The sequence below is a fragment of the Xenopus laevis genome, chromosome 6L, assembly GCF_017654675.1.
Source record: "Xenopus laevis strain J_2021 chromosome 6L, Xenopus_laevis_v10.1, whole genome shotgun sequence".
In the NCBI taxonomy this organism is placed as follows: Eukaryota; Metazoa; Chordata; class Amphibia; order Anura; family Pipidae; genus Xenopus; species Xenopus laevis.
Window position 1 is genome coordinate 79,147,352 of NC_054381.1, and position 24,564 is coordinate 79,171,915.

The 24,564-nt window shown below is 36.7% G+C and overlaps 1 protein-coding gene and 1 long non-coding RNA gene across 3 annotated transcripts in view; one reads left to right on the forward strand and one right to left on the reverse strand.

Annotated features, from left to right (window-relative positions):
• LOC108719073 (tomoregulin-1-like) overlaps positions 1-24,564 on the reverse strand; it is a 385,317-nt gene that overhangs the window by 2,146 nt on the left and 358,607 nt on the right. For both annotated transcript variants that reach the window (XM_018267683.2, XM_041566231.1), the window contains one exon: positions 12,033-12,191. In XM_018267683.2, the coding sequence (XP_018123172.2) occupies positions 12,033-12,191 (159 nt within the window). The remainder of the gene's footprint in view (positions 1-12,032; positions 12,192-24,564) is intronic.
• Positions 13,592-14,205, forward strand: LOC121394671. Its single transcript, XR_005961917.1, has 2 exons — positions 13,592-13,981; positions 14,159-14,205. It is a non-coding gene; the product is annotated as an uncharacterized LOC121394671 (long non-coding RNA).

A 24,564-nucleotide genomic window follows, 5' to 3' on the forward strand; every position in this document is an offset into this window, starting at 1 on the left:
TGTTATGTAAACCATTGTCTAAATAAAAACAATCTTAATTACAACACAGTAAATGCAAATAAAATCAAGGTATAACAAACCTGAAATAAGATTAAAGTTTAAAGTTTGAATAGAATTATAACTTAAAATTAAAATTAACGTTTAAAGAATAAAATTATTGAAAATATCTCTGCTCGAATTCTATTTAAAGTAATAATGAAGTCACAATTACTACACTCTCAGTATGAATGTGTTGGCTAATATGCTTACATTACAAAAGAAAATAATTTTCCCCAGAATCAATACAATTTAAAATAAACCTTTTCTTATTGGCCTTTATTGTTCTAAGATAAATGGACCATATACCTTTAAAACGCTCCCTTAATGTCTGGTTCCCCGTTTTGCAATGTATTGCCTCTTGTGCATACAAGGTTATATAAATAACTCAGTATGGTTTCTAATGATGGGGGTATTACCTTTATCCAATATAAATATATTGACTTACGAGTTGCAGCCATTAAAAATAAAAATGTAAAATATCTTCTGAGATTTTGAATTCTGAATCTTTATTCTCTACTCGAAGAGCATTTTTGCAGTCTAATAAAGCAAACAATGGGAGTAATAACCATGTCTATTTTGTTTTTTTCTCTAGCTAGCTGTTCAAATGTATACCATAACTGTCTAATATTTGGACAGGACCATAAGTAATGTAAGACATCTATATTCTGTTCATTACATTTAAGGAATTTGGCAGTTTCTATAACCCAAATGTACAATTCTGAATTGTTGGTCTTGCCAATTCTCAGAGTTAATTATTCGGTTACAATTTTTTAAAGGTTCATCTATAAGGTCAGATAGAGAAATAAATACAGAATGACTGATTTATTGTGATAATGTTCCAGAAGTTTAATACCATTTTTTAGTTGAGATTAAGTCAGTCTATCTTTTTCAGACAACCCATATAAGCGTTTAACTACCTCCGATGATAATGGAATGCCATTATATTGGTCTATTATGTCTTTTATTTGGCTAATACCTTTCTTTTCCCATTTATGCTACATCATTTCTCTATCTTTAATAGGAAAGCCTTTTAGATAGAATGGAGAAAGAAAGGGTGAGATGTTATAATTCAATTTATTTTTTTGAGGAGAAGTTTCCACACCATGGACGTATCTCTGTATAGGGGATTTTTTTAACATCTATATGTTGTTCCGACCATTTTTTATGAAGGGATGAAACTATGTGTTCCTTTGAATCCAATTTAATTTCTAAGTCTAAATCTGTGAATTACTCTTTTTCTGAGATCCATTCAATGATATACCTCACAATTGATGTCAAATTAAATTTTCTAAAATCTGGAACATTAAGACCCCCCATATTTTTGGCATATCTTAGTTTGGTCAATGAGATTTTTGGCCTTCTGTTCTGCCAAATAAACTTGTTAATAGTTTGATCTAATTTCTTAATGTCAGCATGTCTTAGGGAAAAAATAGCATTTTAAAAAAGGCAATTCTGCCTGTAAAATTCAATGGGCAGTTAATCCATCTCTTACACCCAGAAATCAGATCTTAATTATCTGGGTATAATTAAGGGAATATAATTTTGATAAATCAGATGATTATGTGATACCTAGATATTTTAATTTACATGTGGGTATTTTCATCTTAAGGCTTTTAAGAAGGTTTTTTGGGATTGAGTTTTTCACAATTGACAGAATGTAAAAATGTTAATAGACCTTTTGGGATGTTGGATCAGAAGTAGAAGATCATCAGCAAACGCTAATGTTTTTCAAATTTTTCCTTTTATCGTAAAACCTTGGAAAAGGTCAGAATTTTCTAAATATCTAATTAATGGATCCATTGAGATATTGAATAATAAGGGGGATAGGGGACAACCCTGACATGTTCCTCTATATAGAGGGAAGGTTTCTGACTGTTCTCCTGCTACCACTATTCTTGCCATTGGAGATTTGTGTATTTGTTCTATCATAGAAAAAAAATTTACCATTTAGACTCTTTGCTACAACAAAATAAATATCTCCATGAGACATTATCGAAGGCCTTTTCTGTGTCTAAACTCACCAATGAGCAGGAGACCATCTCTTTTTTAACTTCAAATATTATCTGTATTAAGGTTCGAGCCTTTTTTGTCCCTGTTCTGTTTTTAACAAATCCGCTTTGTTGGGGAGATATAATGGTCAGCAAAAAGTTTGATAGTCTATTAGTTAGTATTTTTTTGAGAATTTTGAAATATTGATTGATTAATGAGATAGGTCTGTATGATGTGGGGTATGATAAATCTTTGTCTACCTTTGGGATTAATTTAATGTTAGATACTATACTTGATTGCAAGGTATTATTATAGCAGAATAGCTCATTATATAAGTTGTTTAGAAAGGGGGATATTTTATGACTTAAAATTTTGTAAAATGGGAATGTTAGGCCATCAGGACCTCCTGCTTTATGATTTTTAAGGTTATTAATAGTTACAATAACTTCTTGTAATTCTATTGGAGAGTTAAGATATTTCAGTTGTGAAGTGGTTAGTTTTGGTATTTAAATTTCAGAAAAAATGTTCTACATTGCAGATTTGTTTAGTTGAGAATGTGCATATAAATATTTATAATATTCTCTAAATATCTTAATTTCTGTTGGAGAATTTGTCAATTGATTCTGTTTATTTCTAATAAGAATCATTTTATTGGATCTTGTCCAGATACGTGTTAAATTCGACAGTAGTCTATTATTTTACTTATTACTTAGATTATTAAGTTTGGCTTTAGAATAAGACATATTTAAGTCATCTCTTAACCTATTCAAATATATTAGTTTGTCCAAAGATTCCTTATATTTTTCATTATTTTGTTTAGAGGGATGTACAATGAAATTTACGTATGCTTTCCCCTGTTTATTGCTCAAGGATATAAATTCTTTGTTTATCTTTTTTATAAATTTGGATTTGTAATTGGTGATGTCTCCTCTAATAACAGCCTTCCACGTATCACACAATATGGGAAGATTTCTTTTGAGATTGGTTCTCCTTTAAAAAAAGATCCCATCTCTTGGACAACATCAAAGTCAGGCCTCTCTGAGAGAAATGATGGAAATGACCACGGAATAAATGTCTTAGGATGGGGTTTTAGATATCACTTCTGTTAAAACCGGGGCATGGTCAAATATGTTAATATCGGCAATTGTAATTATCTGTGTGTTTCTTATTTCAAGAAAAATATAGTCTATACGGGTACCTATACCATGTGCGTGAGAAAAAATGTAAATTCTTTATCTGAGGGATGCAGAACTCTCCAAAGATCAACTAAATTTGTTTGTTTCAAAAAATTAGTTATTAGTTTGGATTTGCCGAAAGATGGTGAGTGGTTACAACCAATTCTATCTAGTGACCACACATGAGATTCATTAAAGTCAGAGAACTATGAGTGAAAAAAAATCAAAGTGTAGACCTGCTGTTAACACACACCATCCATCATGTGATAAGCATTCGATTTATAGAAATTAGAAACAGACCAGGAACCGGCAGTACTTAGTCTGCAATCACCCTTTATTGGTGTATTCTCACTCACAACATGTTTCGGGAGCTAGTCCCTTTTTTAAGTGAAGACAAAAATCCAATTAACACACATTAAGGGGCCGATGCATCAAGGGTCGAATATCGAGGGTTAATTAACCCTCGATATTCGACTGGGAATTAAAATCCTTCGTCTTCGAATATCGAAGTCGAAGGATTTTAGCGCAAAAACTGCGATCGAACAATCGAAGGAATAATCGTTTGATCGAACGATTAAATCCTTCGAATCGATTTTAATCCAACGATCGAAGGATTATCCTTCGACCAAAAAAACTTAGGCAAGCCTATGGGGACCTTCCCCATAGGCTAACATTGGGTTCGGTAGGTTTTAGATGGCGAACTAGGGGGTCGAAGTTTTTTCTTAAAGAGACAGTACTTCGACTATCGAATGGTCGAATAGTCTAACGATTTTTAGTTCGAATCATTCCATTCGAAGTCGTAGTCGAAGGTCGAAGTAGCCCATTCGAGTTTTTTTACTTAGAATCCTTCACTCGAGCTTGGTGAATTGGCCCCTACGTAACAGTTGTAATCCCAACCCTTTAGTGCACCAGGTAACATGGATTAGTCCATCCCCTTGTTGCATATTGCATGTGATAATATGTCCCATTGGCAATAATACCCTCGTATTAAAGTGAACAAAGTCCCATAAAAGTAGTCCATAAATACAGTTCATCCTGTTGGAATAAATACAATTAAATACTTTAGAAACTGCACAATGCCTATCAAAAGTAAAAACATATGAGCACTGCAAATGAATGCCTGCCCATTGGCAGGGATCACCCTCACATGTCGCACATTGCTATTTTATATAGACTCACTGTATCAATAAATAATTTCTCTACACTTACTTTTGCAGTGTTCTCTTTTTATTTCTGTGACCTGCATAAAACAAAGAACATTTGTAACTAAGTTTGTCATTAAACCTTTTTGGTTTCATTGTATCTAGCTGTCTAATCCATTTATTTTCTTTTTGAAGTAACATCTTAACTCTATCTCCCCATCTGGAAGGTAGTTCAACCTTATCCAGGACTCTCCATCTTAGTTGTGAAATATGGTGCTTAGCTTCAAAGAAATGTTTAGCTAATAACTACTCATTAGTTTTTTGGGGTCAATTAATTTAATATACCAGGTGTGTACTTTCACAGGTTGCATACATTCTCACTGGTATATTGAAACCTTTAAAGGGGTGTGCCACTTGTTCACCTTTTATGATGGAATTACAAAGCCCACAGTTTAAACAGGGGGGAAAGTCCCCATTTTTGGTTTGATAAAACATTTTTTAGCCTTATTCTTAACCATGAAATCAGAACTCAATAAGTTATCTCTAAGTGACCTTCCTCTTCTGTAAGAAAAGAGAGGTTTGCCTTTAAACAAATGTCCATACATTGTATCATTTTTCAATGCAGGCCAGTACTTTTTGATTACACTTTCAATTTTGTTACTCCTATGATCAAAGGTGGATACAAACGGTATGCGTTTATTGGTTTTTTTTTTTATTTACTTTAGTCTGCAATAGTGATTCCCTTGTAGCCTGTTCCACTTGGGCTGCAGTAGATTGCATAACCCTTTTCTCATACCCTTTTTGCGTGAACCTTTCAATTAGGTCAGTAGCTGCTTCTTTATATCCGTTGTTGTCACTAGTTAGTCTCCTGGCCCTAAGGAACTGGCCCTTTGGAATGCCCTTTTTAACTTTTGGATGGTGAAAGCTGTCTGCTCTTAATAAGTTATTTCTATCCATAGGTTTACAATACATATTGGTTCCTAATTTCCCCTTGTTATTGGTTATAGTAATGTCAAGGAAATTGATAGAGTTGCCTGCGTATTCAAATGTAAACGTAATGCTCTTATGGCTACTATTTGCTTTCTCTATCATTTCCTAGAACATTTCTTTAGACCCAGACCACAATATGAGGATATCATCCACAAAACGGAAATATGCTTTTATATTTTGACTATACATTTTGTTGTCCAAAAAATATTCTTTTTCCAGTCTGTGTACCACTATATTGGCAAAGGAGGGCGCGACCACCGCTCCCATCGACGTTCCCTGCCTCTGCCAGTAATATTGTCACCAAATCGGAAATAATTTTTGCTCAGAACCAGCTGTAAATCGTCCAGTAGGAAATACACTGTTGTATGTGGTAAAGTGGTGTCTAACAATGACTCTTCTATATAACGTATTCCCTCCTCTTGGGGTATAGAGGTATATAGACTTTGTATGTCAATAGATGCCAGCACAACATTTTCCAGATTCTCCAATTTTGACAATTTCACAAGGAGATCCGATGTATCTTTTAGACAAGTGCTGATGATTTGATACAATTGGTTGCAAGCTTTTATCGACATATTGGGCTAATGGTTCCAATACAGAGCCCATACTGGCCACAATTGGTCTACCAGGGTTTTTTTTTAGCCTTTTATGGATTTTTGGCAAAAAATATATTACTGGAGTTACAGGGTAATCTATCTATAGTTATTACACCATTTATTTCTGCGTCTAGAACTGTTTGATCAACAAGTTTCTTCACTTCCCTCACTGGATCACGATTAATCATTTCATAATGGTCTGTAACCTTCAGCTGATTCATGGCTTCTGTTATATATGCATCCTTATCCATAACAACTATCGCTCCTCCCTTATCCACCTTTTTGATTATTATCTCTGTATTCTTTTTAAGAGATTTTGAACCATTCCATCAGCTTTTGTCATATAACTTTGCTTTTTCTTTCCCCTTTCCCATAAATGTTTTACTTCACTTGTAACCAATTTTTCAAACATATCAATTGAAACATTCTCAAAAGTGGGCATAAAGTTGCTTTTTTTCTTTAGGCCTAGGGCAGCTAGAGGGCCTCTAGTGGCCTGTTCAGGTTCATTAGAAAAACACATTTTTAACTTGAGCACACAAATAAATTTGTCCGTTTCCCAGTCTAAAAACTCTCTTTCATAATTAGGTACATAACCCAACCCTTTGTTCAAGAGTGCAAGTTCACTAGGGGCAATTTTATGGGAAACGGGAAAGAAAAAGTAAAGTAATATGGCAAAAGCTGAATGGCATGGTTTAAAATCTCTTAAAAAGAATACAGAGATAATAATCAAAAAGGCGGATAAGGGAGGAGTGATAGTCATTATGGATAAGGATGCATATATAACAGAAGCTATGAATCAGCTGCAGGTTACAGACCATTATGATGTCGATAAATACTTGCAACCAATTGTATCAAATTTCAGCACTTGTCTTAAAGATACATCGGATCTCCTTGTGAAATTGTCAAAATTGGAGAATCTGGAAAACGTTGTGCTGGCATTTATTGACATACATAGTCTTTATACCTCTATACCCCAAGAGGAGCGAATACAGTATATAGAAGAGTCATTGTTAGACACCACTTTACCACATACCACAGTGTATTTCCTACTGGACTGTTTAAAGCTGGTTCTGAGCAAAAATGATTTCCGGTTTGGTGACCAATGTTACTGGCAGAGGCAGTGAACGTTGATGGGAGCGGCGGGCGCACACTCCTTTGCCAATATAGTGGTACACAGACTGTAAAAAGAATATTTTTTGGACAACAAAATGTATAGTCAAAATATAAGAACATATTTCCGTTTTGTGGATGATAACCTCATATTGGCCTGCATTGCAAAATGATTCAAAGTATGGTCATTTCTGTAAAGACTAACCTCTCTTTTCTTACAAAAGAGGAAGGTCACTTAGAGATAACTTATGCAGTTCTGATCTCATGGTTAAGAATAAGGCTAAAAATTTTTTAGTAAACCAAAAATGGGGACTTTCCCCTGTTTAAACTGTGGGCTTTGTAATTCCATCATAAAAGGTGAACAAGTGGCACACCCCTTTAAGGGTTTCAATATACCGGTAAGAACGTATGCACCCTGTGAAAGTACACATGTGGTATATTTAATTAAATGCCCATTTGGGTATGCATATGTGGGGCAAACCACCAGACCAGTCAAATTGTGTATAGGAGAACACAAAGAATATATAAGAAATTTTGTCCCCCAAAAACCTAATGAGTCGTTGTTAGCTAAACATTTCTTTGAAGCTAAGCACCAGGAGGGGGAGATAGAGTTAAGCTGTTACTTCAAAAAGAAAATAAATGGATTAGACAGCTAGATACAATGAAACCAAAAGGGTTTAATGAGAAACTTTTTTTTTCTTCATTTTATATTTAATTGAAATTTTACAGAGAGAATTGTTGACAATAGTATAAATAGATAAAAAGATAAAAAGTAGATCGTTCCATATTAACACGCTGCAAAAAACTTTGACTGAAGTCCCTGCATAGTCCCTGCATACTACAATGTTGATATTCAGGCTGATAATCTTGCCAGGCACCTCGATGGTTTCTGATTTTGCGTAATTAGGTCCTCCATTAATCCTTATTTAGCCTGTCCCCCAGTTAAGATTATTTGTTTAGAAACCTGACCCATGGTTCCCAAATTTTCCAATATTTTTAACTTTTATTATGAAATTACAAATGTTCTTTGTTTTATGCAGGTCACAGAAATAAAAAGAGAACACTGCAAAAGTAAGTGTAGAGAAATTATTTATTGAGACAGTAAGTCTATATAAAATAGCAGTGTGCGACATGCGAGGGTGATCCCTGCCAATGGGCAGGCATTCATTTGCAGTGCTCATATGTTTTTACTTTTGATAGGCATTCTGCAGTTTCTAAAGTATTTAATTATATTTATTCAAACAGGATGGACTGTACTTATGGACTACTTTTATGGGACTTTTTTCACTTTAATACGAGGGTATTATTGCCAATGGGACATATTGTCACATGCAACATGCAACAAGGGGATGGACTAACCCATGTTACCACAGGCATCACCTGGTGCACTAAAGGGGTGGGATTACAATTGTTACTTAATGTGTGTTAATTGGATTTTTGTCTTCACTTGAAAAAGTGAATACCCGATAACCAATTTTATTTGAGGATATGTGATAAGCTTTTGAGCTATATAATTGAAAAAACTCTCTTTATTTATGTTTGGAGCATATACAGACCCAAAATTCCAAGTTTTGTTGTATAGAAGGGTTTCCACAAAAACATATCTGCCAATTTCATCTCTGTCAGAGTTCAGGATTTGAATGTTTAATGATTTATGAAATAGTATTGCTACTCCTCCCTTCTTGTTGATAGCTGGAGAAAATACTATTTCACCTACCCAACCTCTTTTCAGTTTTTCAGATTCTTTTTCTGATAAATGTGTTCTTGTAACATTACTATATCACCTTTTAGTCTTTTCAGCTCTATAAGAATTTTCTTTCTTTTTACAAATGAATTTAGCCCATTCACATTCCATGTTATAATATTAATCATTCTCAAATTTGTGGCAGTTAAGAGCAGAATATTCTACATGGAAAAAAATGCCAAAAATATTTGTTGAGCAGAGAGACAAAAGAAATGCCCTAACTAGATTTGTCAAGCAGAGAGATAGAATAAAAACCCTATTTAAGTAGGGTATCAAACAAACATATTGTGATTTTTTTTAACAAAAATATGAGTTAGAAAAACTGAACAATTAATGATAACATCACAAATATTTAACATAGAAATTAACTAGTTTAGGGTAATTACCCATAAAGCAATATCTATATAACAGGATATATGACTTCACTTTTTTCCTGGAGAGAAGGAAGTAAAAAACTCTCTAACTAAGATCAGTAACAGGGTAAACTGAAACCACCACCCTTGCCCAACTTATACTTATTCAGTCTAGTTTTGCTATGCTTTTCTTAATTGATCGTAGTTTCATCTGTTCCTGGATCTTTAAGAAAGGGAGAGTTTGATCTGGATCTTGACTTTGAGGGAAGATCTATATCCCGATGCTTTTGCAGATGGTGTTTCAGAGGGTCTTTCAGAATTTGTCTTCTTTCCTTAGGTGAGACTTGAATATTATCCTTTGGTCCAGTTCTTTGGTTTACTGAAGGCATTTTGGTTTTGTATTCCATTTGATTTACAAAATGTTGTACTTCTTTAGGATTTTCAAAAATATGGGTTCCTGAAGTCAGAAAAATCTTGGCTGGATAAATGAGGGCAAACGTTATATTCAGTTTAAATAAAGATTGATATGTTGTAGAAAATTCCTTACGCTTCTGAGACAGCAATATTGAATAGTCCTGGAATATAAGAACTCTTTTCCCATCAATCTCTAGACTAGCATTGTTCATTTTTTTATAGGCTTGAAAGAGTATGTTTTCCTCCGAATAGTTTAGAAACCTCGCAATGACTGCTCTAGGTCTGGTTTGCATTTGGTTGTTAGGTGGCCCCAAGCAATGGAGTCTTTCTATTTTCATATTGGATAGCTCCTGGTGTATGCCCAACTTCATTGGTATTGATTTAGTTATGTATAAATGAATATCCTCAGTATTATAGAATTCTGGAATTCCAATGAATCTTAAGTTGTTTCTTCTTGTTCTATTCTCAAGATCGTCAATTTTTGATTGTAATTCACTAGTTTTCTTTTCCAGTTCCTCTATCCTTGTAAGAGATGAGATTGTGTCATTCTGGATTTCCGAAACTGTCTCTTATCTGTTATCTGTAATCTGTTGGTCATGTGAGGTAAGTTTATCTGTAACGTTATTTATGCTGGCTTGTAATTTTGCAGTCATATTTTCCATTGAAGTTTTTATAGTCAATTCTATAGTTGGATTGAGGAGTTTTGCGACTTCTCTAGCTATTTCTGAATAGTCATTTTCATTTGAAGGTTTTGAGAATGGTTTTCTGCTTAAGCTAACTTCAGTAGCCATTTCATAGTTTTTTGTACTTTTTTTTTTCATAGGTTTTTACATTTGTTTTTACATGGAATTGTTGTGATGAGTTAAAGTTCTCCATCCTTTTGCCTGGAGTGCTTTAAGTATTACTAGCAGATAGATTTGCTTTTCCTTTGTTTTAGGTGTTATCCCCACTAATATATGCTGTTATAACTTGAGTATATATGAATGTAAGCACTCGCAAGTATAATTGTTTTCCAGGTCAATATTAGTGTGTCCTTTATTTATTTATGAGTTTAAATGTTTCAACAGTAATACCAGTTTCATTCAGTCTTGCCTCACAGTTATCCTCGACTTTATTCAGTGTCACCCAAATATTTTCACTGGTCTCACACCGCCCCGGACCATGCCTTTCAGAAAGAAGAAGAGACCAAACTACTGACAAGATAAGTTGCAGTTCTTAATTATAAACTTTAAAGCCGGCAGCCGTGATGATTTTCAGAGCGCGTCTCCTTAGTTACGCCTCCTTAGTTACCTTAGCCGTGAGAGGCAAATCTCCCGGCTCCATACTGTGTCTCTTATCAGCTTTCTCTAATCTCTTACTGCAGAAACCCTGCTCTTGGAAAGAAGGAGAGACCTGGCTTTTATCCAGGAGGATTGCTGTCACTTTTCTTTTAGATTTTAATAGCAGGCAACCGTAGTGTTTCTCGGAGCTTCACACCCGCCCCTCCTTCATCTCAGGCACCGTAACCGGAAGTTATTCACTGAATTCATGCTGAAAAGGAGGTATACTGCCCCTTTAAGATGGCCAAACACAATCAGTTCTGGGCCCATTCTGGCCACCCACATGCTCATGGTCAAGTCATATCAGGCCCTGGGGTTAATGATCAGATCATCCAGTGAGCCTATATAGACCCATTGGACAAGGACTGCATCAGTGTGCTAATGCACTCCTTGTCTAACATGATTTTCAAACCAGCAATTTTTATTGGCCAATGTGTAAGGGTGGGTTATAACTGGGCTGCTTAATCAGATACCTGCCAGTAGACAAGGAACAAGACATTTCTATACATAGATACAGGAATAAACCTTGTGTCCACAGAGCATGACTTTATATTTGTTTTATGAGGGATAAATTAAAACAAATTTGAAATAATGGCAGGAGAGGCTATTCAATGTGGTACAAGGGGGCGCACCAGAACTTTACATTTTACAGTAATCTATTTATATGAATGCAAATATTCATATTTCAAAGTATATTTCAAATTAATTATATCCCATTAATTATATTGTAAAACATTTAAAGGGATTCTGTCATAGTTTATGGTATCATTTTTATCGCTAAATTACACTGTGTACACTGTGTACTTGCAAAGCTATTATCTGGTTACCATTGTTAAGATTAATTTATTATAGTTACTTAGATACTTCTGGGGGGGAAGGGTGATACCATAACGTGCAGTGCAGCAGTAAAGAGTGACTAAAGTTTATCACAGCACATGGCTAAGGGCACCTGGGAAACTAACAATATGTCCAGCCCCATGTCAAATTAAATATATAGAAATTTTTTTTTGCAAAATAGATTTCAATGGATTCAAAAATATGAATGTTAGTAAATTGTCCCCTAAATAAAGTTCTATTAACAATAGTCCTAAAAAGACACATAAAAGGTAAAGTATATTAGGAAGACTAGAATTTGAAGCAAAGTAAGGAAATATTACTTACCTTGTGAAACACATGACAATTGCAACTATAATAGCGATCTGCACTGCTCCAATGATTGCTGCAATGAGCACATGTGTGAGCTTTTGCCTACTTGGAACCACATAAAGTATATTGAAGTCTGTTTTATCACAGTATTGGCCTGTGTACCCAGACTCACACCTGAAAATCAGAAGCAATATGTCAGATACGTGTTACTATGTTAGATACACTTAGGGGCAGATTTATCAAGGGTCGAATTTCGAGTTTATGGGAGTTTCTAAAAACTCCCATAAACTCAAAATTCGGGTGGGAAAAAACGACCAATTCAAATTAATTGAAAAATTTTAACTTTTTAAATTTGGGTGAATAGGATCAACCTGTAAAATCGAATCCACCAAAATGACTCCAAATTGGCTGTAGGAGGTCCCCCCATTGGCTAAAACACCAATTCGGCAGGTTTTAGATGGCAAATAGTCAAATTTGAATTCATAAAGGGACAGTACATGATAGATTTCGAAATTCACATTTTTTTTAAACTTGAATGGAATTTGTACTATTCCCTAGTCGAATTACAATAAAATAAACTTGAATTTAAAAAATTGTATTTTCAATTAAACCCTTGATACATCTGCCCCATAATTTTCAAAATAAGCAAAATATGCAGTATCAATTTACATAATATTTTTTGGTGTATTTAGTGATTATTGTGTATAGAAAGATACCTTTAATGTATTTCCAGGTCAGCCTTTTGAATTTTGGCCACAGAATGTAAACTAATTTAAACTGAACATCATACAAATACTGTTTGGTAGGACAAATGATTGTTAGTGATGCAGAAGCTAAAACTTAGCAATACTTCATAGTAAATTTAAAACCATAATCTAGCCTGTGGAACCTCAAAGATACTTGACTTTTCTGTTGCTTCCAGCCTTTACCCGTGCTTGAATCTTGACTACTATCCTGCTTAAAGGAATTGTTCAGTATAAAAATAAAAACTGGTTAAATAGATCGGCTGTGCAAAATAAAAAATGTTTCTAATATAGTTAGTTAGGCAAAAATGTAATGTATAAAGGCTGGAGTGACTGGATGTCTAACATAACAGCCAGAACTAACTATATTAGAACCTTTTTTTTATTTTGCACAGCCCATCTATTTCTCCATTTATTTTTTTACACTGAACTGTTCCTTTAAACCTCTTCATACAACACCACTGTCTATACAGCCTGCACCCCATTGCCTAATTACTCCATGGTCTGTACTACGGGGCCTTAATGGCATACAGACCTAAACGGCACTTTACTTGGGTGAATTTTTAGAGCTATGATAGTGCCATTTATATAAACACTTGAGGCATTTAACCCCCCCCAATCACTTGGCCCAAGGTTACAAATATACCTGTACATGGAGGAAAAGGCAGGGACTGCTTGGTCATATAATACATGATATAATAGTTGCAATAAATTATGTGTACATAATTTACATTTATGTATTAGTGATAACTAATACATAAATGTAAATTGCAAAAGTGCTTATAGAGGATGATCTAGCACCTGTAATTGATCTCATTGGTGGATGTGCTGGGCACCATGATCATTATATTGACAGTCAGCTTTTCAAAGACTTCATTCTAAATGTGTATTGACATTCCTAGTACTGATATATTTCATTATTCTCATTAATTTTACTATTAGTAAAACACCAATAAATACAATATGAATAACTATGATTACTGTACTGTTAGGACAGGTATATGTCTTTTCATTTGATTACAGGTATGAGCAGTCCTCCAGCTCCATCTACTGGACACTTGTAGATATTTCCTGGTGTTAGTTATTTGTTTAATAAAGTTAGTTATTGACCTCTGATGTCATAACTCCAGGTCACAGGAAGTAGGTGTTTCCAGCCTGTGCAGTTCATCTCATGTGCTTTCAGCTTTCTCCATGCTAAACAGGCCCTATGCAGCATTGTTGGTGAGTGTATACAGTTTTATTTGCTTAATATACTCAGCTTTTGCATCTTAGATAGAGAGGTTTGTTTCTGTTTGGTAGCAGATTTATTACATCTGTGTAATGTATATGCATGTGTACTGTATGTATATTGTTTCACCAGTCCAGCCACTTATACCTCTTTATTTGTATGTATTTCAGTTTTACCCTTTCATCTTTAAATACCCATTAAACAAGTTAACAACTTACACAGTGTGGTGCTTTGAAGAAGGGTTATCTGCCTGTCAATCTTACTTCAGACAGTGAGCAGGACAGAACAGTAGACAACATCACGCATAGCTGATGCAATACAGCACAATTACATTGCACACTGCATAAATGAACAACCACCATATTTTCTGCTAAATTCATGACCAGACAAGGGAATAAGATTGTACAGTTACCATCCTAATTAGATTTGGAGAAACCTTGAAACTTGGTCTTTGGTATTAGAAACACACGACTCAAAATAAGGAGACCATATAAGTTTAAAAGATACTTTAGAGCTTCTCCCATTTGATTTTGCTTTTAAAGCTTTTAAAGCTTTTAAAGCTTCCTGCCAGCTAAGTTGGTTCATATGAGAAATGGTATCTGACAATGAGGGATACTCTTTATGTAACCCAAAATGTAATAAAGCTTTTTTTGTCAGAAGCCAAAAATAAACTTGTCAGTGTTTTTTTTATGGGATATAAATTTTGGTTTGGAAGGTAAAGAAAAACCATCACTCTCCAAATTTAATAGAGCAAAACACAGAGATAATTGTATCTTAATTTCCAATCTATTATTCAAAAAATTAGTAACCTCCCTCCAGAATAATCTAACTTTAGGGCAGAACCACAAATTGTGGAAAAGAGAAACATTAGTCTAATTACATTTTGGACAAAATGAGACTGGACTGGTAAAAGTATCCTTAGAATTTTTTTTTCCCATAACCTAAGTGTACTAGCTTGAAATGTTGTAACCTCCAATGTTCTTCTAAGATTAATTTATTATAGTTACTTAGAAACTTTACCAAATCAGAAGGGGATACTCAGCATTGTAAATACTTGGACCATTTTAAAGAAACTTCTAGTAATGGATGTGGGCCTGACCCATAGTCATTCCAAAATTTTTGACATATAGGGGCAGATTTACATATGGTCAAATATCGAGGGTTAATTAGCCCTCGATATTTGACTGCAGAATGTAAATCCTTCGACTTCGAATATCGAAGTCGAAGGATTTACCGCAAATAATTAGATCAAACAATCGAACGAAAAATCGTTCGATCAAACGATTAAGTCCTTCTAATCGTTTTAATCTATCTATTGAACGATTTTTCTTCGACCAAAAAAAACTAAGAAAGCCTATGGGGACCTTCCCCATAAGCTAACATTGAGATTCAGTAGGTTTTATGTGGCGAAGTAGGGTGGTCGAAGTTTCTTTTAAAGAGACAGTACTTCGACTATCGAATGGTCGAATATTCAAATTCGATTCGAAGTCGTAGTCGAAGGTCGAAGTAGCCAATTCGATGGTCGAAGTAGCCAAAAAAAACTTTCGAAATTTGAAGTTTTTCTTATTCTATTCCTTCACTTGAGCAAAGTAAATGGGCCCCATAGAGTCGATTGAAATCAATGAACGACGTTCAATAAATTCAGACAAATCCTCAGCACGTTTGTGATCCAATAATACTAAATTATTGTTATTCTGTATCAAAGAAAGGCCACATTGACAGGCACAGTAATAATATCTGTCTGACTCAAGAAGATTATATTTTTCTTTGAGATCAGACCACCATAGTTTGAACGACGTTCAATAAATTCAGACAAATCCTCAGCACGTTTGTGATCCAATAATACTAAATTATTGTTATTCTGTATCAAAGAAAGGCCACATTGACAGGCACAGTAATAATATCTGTCTGACTCAAGAAGATTATATTTTTCTTTGAGATCAGACCACCATAGTAGTGACCCTTTAAGTGGGTTGAATAAGTCTTTTATTAAGACTAGTAGTTTTTCCTTCATGGAAAATAAAAAGGTATCCTGTTTAAGAAAATCCAATGGTTTAAGCAAGAGCTTAGCCAGCATAAAAGGAGTTTGGGTATAGCTGTAGCTATGACAAGAAAATAAATGTTTCCACACAAAAATAGAGTCTCGAAAGAGAGGATTCTTTTTACAATCACAGGGGACATTACACCATTTGCTATGTAGTACAGATAAAATGTTGGAACGGGATTCTTGAAAAACTTAAATTTCAGGATTAGTAAATTTATTACCCTGGGAGATCCATTCAATGAGAAATCTGGTGAGGGCTGATAAATTAAAAGCTCTAAAATTTGGTAGTTTTAAACCACCAAACTTAACTGTAGCTCTCAGTTTATGAAGGGCAATCTTTGCTTTTTTACCATTCCATACAAAATTAATTAAAGCAGAATCAAGCTTTTTGATATTGGAATGTCTAATAAGCAAAGGGAGGTTAATTAATGGATATACCGACTTAGGGAATATCAAAGACTTAAAGAAGAGCACTCGCCCCTTAAGGTTAAGAAGATAATTGGCCCATATTGTACACATGGAAAAAACTTTCTGACATGCTGGAAGCATATTTCTTTATCCAGTATCCATATTTATATCCCATCATTATGTTGGCTTTGAAAAAGCCAACATCTTGATCTACAAGTTCAGTTCGCTCTTATTCTTCTTATTATGTTGGCTTTGAAGAAGCCAACATCTTGATCTACTAGTTCAGCTCGTTCTTATTCTTATTATGTTGGCTTTGAAGAAGCCAACATACTGTTCTACTAGTTCAGCTCGTTCTTATTCTTATTATTATGTTGGCTTTGAAGAAGCCAACATACTGTTCTACTAGTTCAGCTTGTTCTTATTCTTCTTCTTCTTATTATGTTGGCTTTGAAGAAGCCAACATACTGTTCTACTAGTTCAGCTCGTTCTTATTCTTATTATGTTGGCTTTGAAGAAGCCAACATACTGTTCTACTAGTTCAGCTCGTTCTTATTCTTATTATTATGTTGGCTTTGAAGAAGCCAACATACTGTTCTACTAGTTCAGCTTGTTCTTATTCTTCTTCTTCTTATTATGTTGGCTTTGAAGAAGCCAACATACTGTTCTACTAGTTCAGCTCGTTCTTATTCTTATTATGTTGGCTTTGAAGAAGCTAACATACTGTTCTACTAGTTCAGCTCGTTCTTATTCTTATTCTTATTCTTCTTATTATTATTAGCGCCCCCCAGTTTCTAAACGCTACTCCTCCTACAGTTTTAGGGGTACAAGCGCCAAACTTTCCACACCTATTCGCCTTATAGCAAAGTACGTTGCTTGTGCTTTAGTAAGCGATCCCACCCACTGCGCCCATGCGGCGGACCACCGAAGACGCCTTTTTTCGTATTGACTTTGACAGGGAAAATTTTCAAATCGCTGCCGCTCGTACAGTTTTGAAGCTACACTCCCCAAACTCGGACCGCATATTGTTGGTGCCACCCCGAATAAAAATATGTATTTTGGGGGGCACCCCAAAGTGGGCGGAGCTACCAGCAGCCAATGAAATTTTAGCAATTTTCTAAACGCTACTCCTCCCAGAGTTTTAGGAGTACAATTATGAAACTTTGCACACTTGTTCGGCTCATACCCGAATAGGTTGCTTGTGCTCTGTTAAGCAATCCCACCCTCCGTGGCCCTGTGGCGGCCCCCCAAAGACACCATTTTTTCCCATAGACTTTCATTGGAAAATGTGAAACTTTTGCCACTCGTACAGCATTAAAGTTACACTCACCAAACTTGGGTCACTTAGTCATGGGGTCAACCTGAAAAGTTCTGTCACATTTTGGGACTCCAAAAAGTGGGCGGAGCAACAAACAGCCAATCAGATTTTCCCTATTGACTTCAATGAGAAAATGTCAAACACTGTCATTCCCACAGTGTTAAAGCCAGAGACCCCAAACTTCGCACCATGGGTCACTGGGGTTAAAATTTTGAAAAGTGGGCGGAGTCAACCACAGCCAATCAAATATTAGCCATTTGTTTCAATGGGAAAAGTTACAACTGTCGCCGCTCTTAGATTGTCAATGGGAGGGTCCTCAAACTTGGCACAGTTGGTCCCTGGAGGACCGGAATCAAAATCTGGAAAAGTGGGTGGAGCCAAAAACAACCAATCAGATTTCTTTGATGATTTCAATGGGAAAACGTTATTGATGTCATGGACCTCGAATATCACAAATGTGCTCACTGGGTGTTTGCACTTCAAAGTTAGGAAAAGTGGGTGGAGCCACCAACAACCAATCAAATGTCATTCATTGATTTTCAAGAGAAAAACATAAAACTGCTGCCATTTTTACAGGTTAAATGTCATGATTTCGAAACCTTAAAGTGTTAGTCACTTGGTGACTCTGGTTCAGAATTAGGAAAAAAAGGGGGCGGGGCAACAACAGCCAATCGGACTTCAGCCATTGACCTTAATGAAAAACGCCAAATTGCTGCTATTATTATGGCGTCCATGCCAAGTGTCCCAAACTAAGCACAATTACTCACTGGATGACTGTGGTCAAAATTCAGGAAAAGTGGGCGGAGCCAATAACAGCCAATCAGATTTTACCTATTGACTTCAATGTAAAAGTTTCAAATACTGCCATTCTCACAGTTTTAAAGCCAGAGGCCCCAAACTTGGTACAGACCATGACTGGGTGACTGGGGTTAAAATTCGGAAAACTGGGTGGAGCTTAAAACAGCCAATCAAATGTTACCTATTGCTAATCAATGTCAATATATAAGTTGCTGCCATTCTTTCACAGTTAATGGCAGGGACATCAAACTTGGCACAGTCGGTCACAGGGGGACTGGGGTTCAAATTTTAAAAGTGGGTGGAGCCAAAAACAGCCAATCAGGTTTTTTGGATTGATTTTAATGGTGCAATTTGATCTGCTTCAATTTTCACAGTTTTAAACCAGATTCTACCAACTTTGTGTACTCTCTATGCACCAGGGGCGACTGACCCCAACACCTCTTGCATTTCAAAGCCAACATCTTGTGGTTTCTTCAGAAACGACACCATCTAGTTATTATGTTGGCTTTGAAAAAGCCAACATCTTGATCTACTAGTTCAGCTCGTTCTTATTCTTCTTATTATAATGTTGGCTTTGAAGAAGCCAACATACTGTTCTACTAGTTCAGCTCGTTCTTATTATGTTGGCTTTGAAAAAGCCAACATCTTGATCTACTAGTTCAGCTCGTTCTTATTCTTATTATGTTGGCTTTGAAAAAGCCAACATCTTGATCTACTAGTTCAGCTCGTTCTTATTCTTCTTATTATGTTGGCTTTGAAAAAGCCAACATCTTGATCTACTAGTTCAGCTCGTTCTTCTTCTTCTTCTTATTATGTTGGCTTTGAAAAAGCCAACATCTTGATCTACTAGTTCAGCTCGTTCTTATTCTTCTTCTTCTTATTATTATTAGCGCCCCCCGTTTTCTAAACGCTACTCCTCCTACAGTTTTAGGGGTACAAGCGCCAAACTTTCCACACCTATTCGCCTTATAGCAAAGTACGTTGCTTGTGCTTTAGTAAGCGATCCCACCCACTGCGCCCGTGCGGCGGACCACCGAAGACGCCTTTTTTCGTATTGACTTTGACAGGGAAAATTTTCAAATCGCTGCCGCTCGTACAATTTTGAAGCTACACTCCCCAAACTCGGACCGCATATTGTTGGTGCCACCCCGAATAAAAATATGTATTTTTGGGGGGCACCCCAAAGTGGGCGGAGCTACCAACAGCCAATGAAATTTTAGCAATTTTCTAAACGCTACTCCTCCCAGAGTTTTAGGAGTACAATTATGAAAATTTGCACACTTGTTGGGCTCATACCCGAATAGGTTGCTTGTGCTCTGTTAAGCAATCCCACCCTCCGTGGCCCTGTGGCGGCCCCCCAAAGACCCCATTTTTTCCCATAGACTTTCATTGGGAAATTTGAAACTTTTGCCACTCGCACAGCATTAAAGTTACACTCACCAAACTTGGGTCACTTAGTCATGGGGTGAACCTGAAAAGTTCTGTCACATTTTGGGGACTCCAAAAAGTGGGCGGAGCAAAAAACAGCCAATCAGATTTTCCCTATTGACTTCAATGAGAAAATGTCAAACACTGTCATTCCCACAGTGTTAAAGCCAGAGACCCAAAACTTGGCACCATGGGTCACTGGGGTTAAAATTTTGAAAAGTGGGCGGAGTCTACCACAGCCAATCAAATATTAGCCATTTGTTTCAATGGGAAAAGTTAAAACTGTCGCCGCTCATTTGCACGTTATTGATGTCATGGACCTCGAATATCACAAATGTGCTCACTGGGTTTTTGCACTTCACAGTTAGGAAAAGTGGGTGGAGCCACCAACAACCAATCAAATGTCATTCATTGATTTTCAAGAGAAAAACATAAAACTGCTGCCATTTTTACAGGTTAAATGTCATGATTCTGAAACCTTAAAGTGTTAGTCACTTGGTGACTCTGGTTCAGAATTAGGAAAAAAAGGGGGCGGGGCAACAACAGCCAATCGGACTTCAGCCATTGACCTTAATGAAAAACGCCAAATTGCTGCTATTATTACGGCGTCCATGCCAAGTGTCCCAAACTCAGCACAATTACTCACTGGGTGACTGTGCTCAAAATTTAGGAAAAGTGGGCGGAGCCAATAACAGCCAATCAGATTTTACCTATTGACTTCAATGTAAAAGTTTCAAATACTGCCATTCTCACAGTTTTAAAGCCAGAGGTCCCAAACTTGGTACAGACCATGACTGGGTGACTGGGGTTAAAATTCGGAAAACTGTGTGGAGCTTAAAACAGCCAATCAAATGTTACCTATTGTTAATCAATGTCAATATATAAGTTGCTGCCATTCTTTCACAGTTAATGGCAGGGACATCAAACTTGGCACAGTCGGTCACAGGGGGACTGGGGTTCAAATTTTAAAAGTGGGTGGAGCCAAAAACAGCCAATCAGGTTTTTTGGATTGATTTTAATGGTACAGTTTGATCTGCTTCAATTTTCACAGTTTTAAACCAGATTCTACCAACTTTGTGTACTCTCTATGCACCAGGGGCGATTGACCCCAACACCTCTTGCATTTCAAAGCCAACATCTTGTGGTTTCTTCAGAAACGACACCATCTAGTTATTATGTTGGCTTTGAAAAAGCCAACATCTTGATCTACTAGTTCAGCTCGTTCTTATTCTTCTTATTATTATGTTGGCTTTGAAGAAGCCAACATACTGTTCTACTAGTTCAGCTCGTTCTTATTCTTATTATGTTGGCTTTGAAAAAGCCAACATCTTGATCTACTAGTTCAGCTCGTTCTTATTCTTATTATGTTGGCTTTGAAAAAGCCAACATCTTGATCTACTAGTTCAGCTCGTTCTTATTCTTCTTATTATGTTGGCTTTGAAAAAGCCAACATCTTGATCTACTAGTTCAGCTCGTTATGTTGGCTATGAAATAGCCAACATACTGTTCTTCGAGTTCAGCTCGTTCTTCTTCTTATTATTAAAATTATTATTATGTTGGCTATGAAATAGCCAACATACTGTTCTTCGAGTTCAGCTCGTTCTTCTTCTTATTATTAAAATTATTATTATTATTGGCGAACCCCATTTTCTAAACGCTACTCCTCCTACAGTTTTAGGGGTGCAAGCGCCAAACTTTCCACACTTATTCCTCTTATAGCAAAGTACGTTGCTTGTGCTTTAATAAGCGATCCCACCCACCCCGCCCCTGTGGCGACCCCCCGACGACCCCTTTTTTCCCATTGACTTTGACGGAAAAATTTCAAATCGCCGCCACTCGTACAGTTTTGAAGATACAGTCCCCAAACTCGGACCACATATTGTTGATGTCACCCGAATAAAAATAAGTATTTTGGGGGGGCACCCCAAAGTGGGCGGAGCTACCAACGCCCAATGAAAATTTAGCAATTTTCTATACGCTACTCCTCCCAGAGGTTTAGGAGTACAATTATGATACTTTGCACACTTGTTCGGCTCATACCCGAATAGGTTGCTTGTGCTTTGTTAAGCGATCCCACCCTCCCTGCCCCTGTGGCGACCCCCCGACGACCCCATTTTTCCCCATAGACTTTCATTGGAAAACTTGAAACTTTTGCCACTTGTACAGCTTTGAAGTTACACTCACCAAACTTGGGTCATTTAGTCATGAGGTGAAGCTGAAAAATTCTGTCCTATTTTGGGGACCCACCCCGCCCCTGTGGCGACCCCCCGACGACCCCTTTTTTCCCATTGAGATTCACAGGGAAAAATTTCAAATCGCTGCCACTTGTACAGTTTTGAAGATACAGTCCCCAAACTCGGACCACATATAGTTGATGTCACCCCGAATAAAATTAAGTATTTTGGGGGGGCACCCCAAAGTGGGCGGAGCTACCAACGCCCAATGAAAATTGAGCAATTTTCTAAACGCTACTCCTCCCAGAGTTTTAGGAGTACAATTATGAAACTTTGCACACTTGTTCGACTCATACTCGAATAGGTTGCTTGTGCTTTGTTAAGCGATCCCAACTCCGTGCCCCTGTGGCGACCCCCGACGACCCCTTTTTTCCCCATAGACTTTCATTGGAAAACTTGAAACTTTTGCCACTTGTACAGCTTTGAAGTTACACTCACCAAACTTGGCTCATTTAGTCATGGGGTGAAACTGAAAAATTCTGTCCTATTTTGGGGACCCAAAAAAGTGGGCGGAGCCGCAAACAACCAATCAGATTTTCCCTATTGACTTCAATGAGAAAATGTAAACAGCTGTAATTCTCACAGTATTAAAGCTAGAGCTCTCCCAAACTTGGCACCGTGGGTCACTGGGTGACTCGGCTAAAATTTACCTAAAGTGGGCGGAGTCTACAACAGCCAATCAAATTTCAGCCATTCAAATAAATAGGAAAATGTTAAACTGCTGCCGCTCTTAGACGGTTAATGGCAGGGTCCTCAAACTTGGCACAGTTGGTCACTGGGGACTGGGATTAAAATTAAGAAAAGTGGGTGGAGCCAAAACCAACCAATCAGATTTCTTTGATTGATTTTAATGAGAACAATTAAGAAGGCTGCCATTCTCTCAGTATTGATGTCAGGGACCTTGAATATCACAAATGTGGTCGCTGGGGGTTTCCACTTCAAGTTTAGAAAAAGTGGGCGGAGCCACCAACAACCAATCGAATTTCATTCATTGATTTTCAATAGAAAAAAATAAAAATGCTGCCATTTTTACACAATAAATGACAGCATTCCCAAACTTTGGAATGTTAGTCACTGAGTGACTGTGGTTCACAATTAGGAAAAAAAAGGGGCGGGGCAACAACAGCCAATCAGATTTCAGCCATTGACCTTAATTAAAAATGATAAACTGCTGCTATTATCACGGTTTAAATGCTAGGTGTACCAAACTTGGCTCAATTACTCACTGGGTGACTGCGGTCAAAATTTAGGAAAAGTGGGTGGAGCCAAAAACGGCCAATCAGTTTTCACCTATTGACTTCAATGTAAAATTTTTGATTACTGCCGTTCTCACAGTTTAAAACCAGAGGTCCCAAACTTAGCACTGACCATGACTAGGTAACTGGGGTTTAAAATTCAGAAAACTGGGCGGAGCTTAAGACAGCCAATCAGATTTCTTTGATTGATTTTAATGGGAACAATTAAGAAGGCTGCCATTCTCACAGTATTGATGTCAGGGACCTTGAATATCACAAATGTGGCCGCTGGGGGTTTCCACTTCAAGTTTAGAAAAAGTGGGCGGAGCCACCAACAACCAATCGAATTTCATTCATTGATTTTCACTAGAAAAAATAAAAATGCTGCCATTTTACACATTAAATCACAGCATTCACAAACTTTGAAATGTTAGTCACTGAGTGACTGTGGTCATAATTAGGAAAAAAGGGGCGGGGCAACAAACAACCAATCAGATTTCAGCCATTGACCTTAAAGAAAAATGATAAACTGCTGCTATTATCACAGTTTAAATGCTAGGTGTACCAAACTTGACTCAATTACTCACTGGGGACTGCGGTCAAAATTTAGGAAAAGTGGGTGGAGCCAAAAACAGCCAATCAGTTTTCACCTCTTGACTTTAATGTAAAATTTTGTATTACCGCCGTTCTCACAGTTTTAAAACCGGAGGCCCCAAACTTGGCACTGACCATGACTAGGTAACTGGGGTTAAAATTCAGAAAACTGGGGCGGAGCTTAAGACAGCCAATCACATTTTACCAAACGCCTATTCAATGGGAATATTTAAATTCCTGTCAATCTTACACTGTTAATGTAAGAGTGCTCAAACTGGTCCATTTGGTGAAGGCGGTGACTGGGATGCAAATTTTTAAAAGTGGGCGGAGCCAAAATAGCCAGTTTGTTTGAATGGATTTCAATGGTAAATTGGATTGGCTTGTAAATTTCACCGTTTTAATCCGGATTCTACCGACTTTGTGTACTCTCTAGGCACCGGGGGCGACTGGGCAAACCCGTATAGCGTTCATAGCCACATCCCCCGTGGTTGTTCTTCAGAAACGACACCCTCTAGTTATT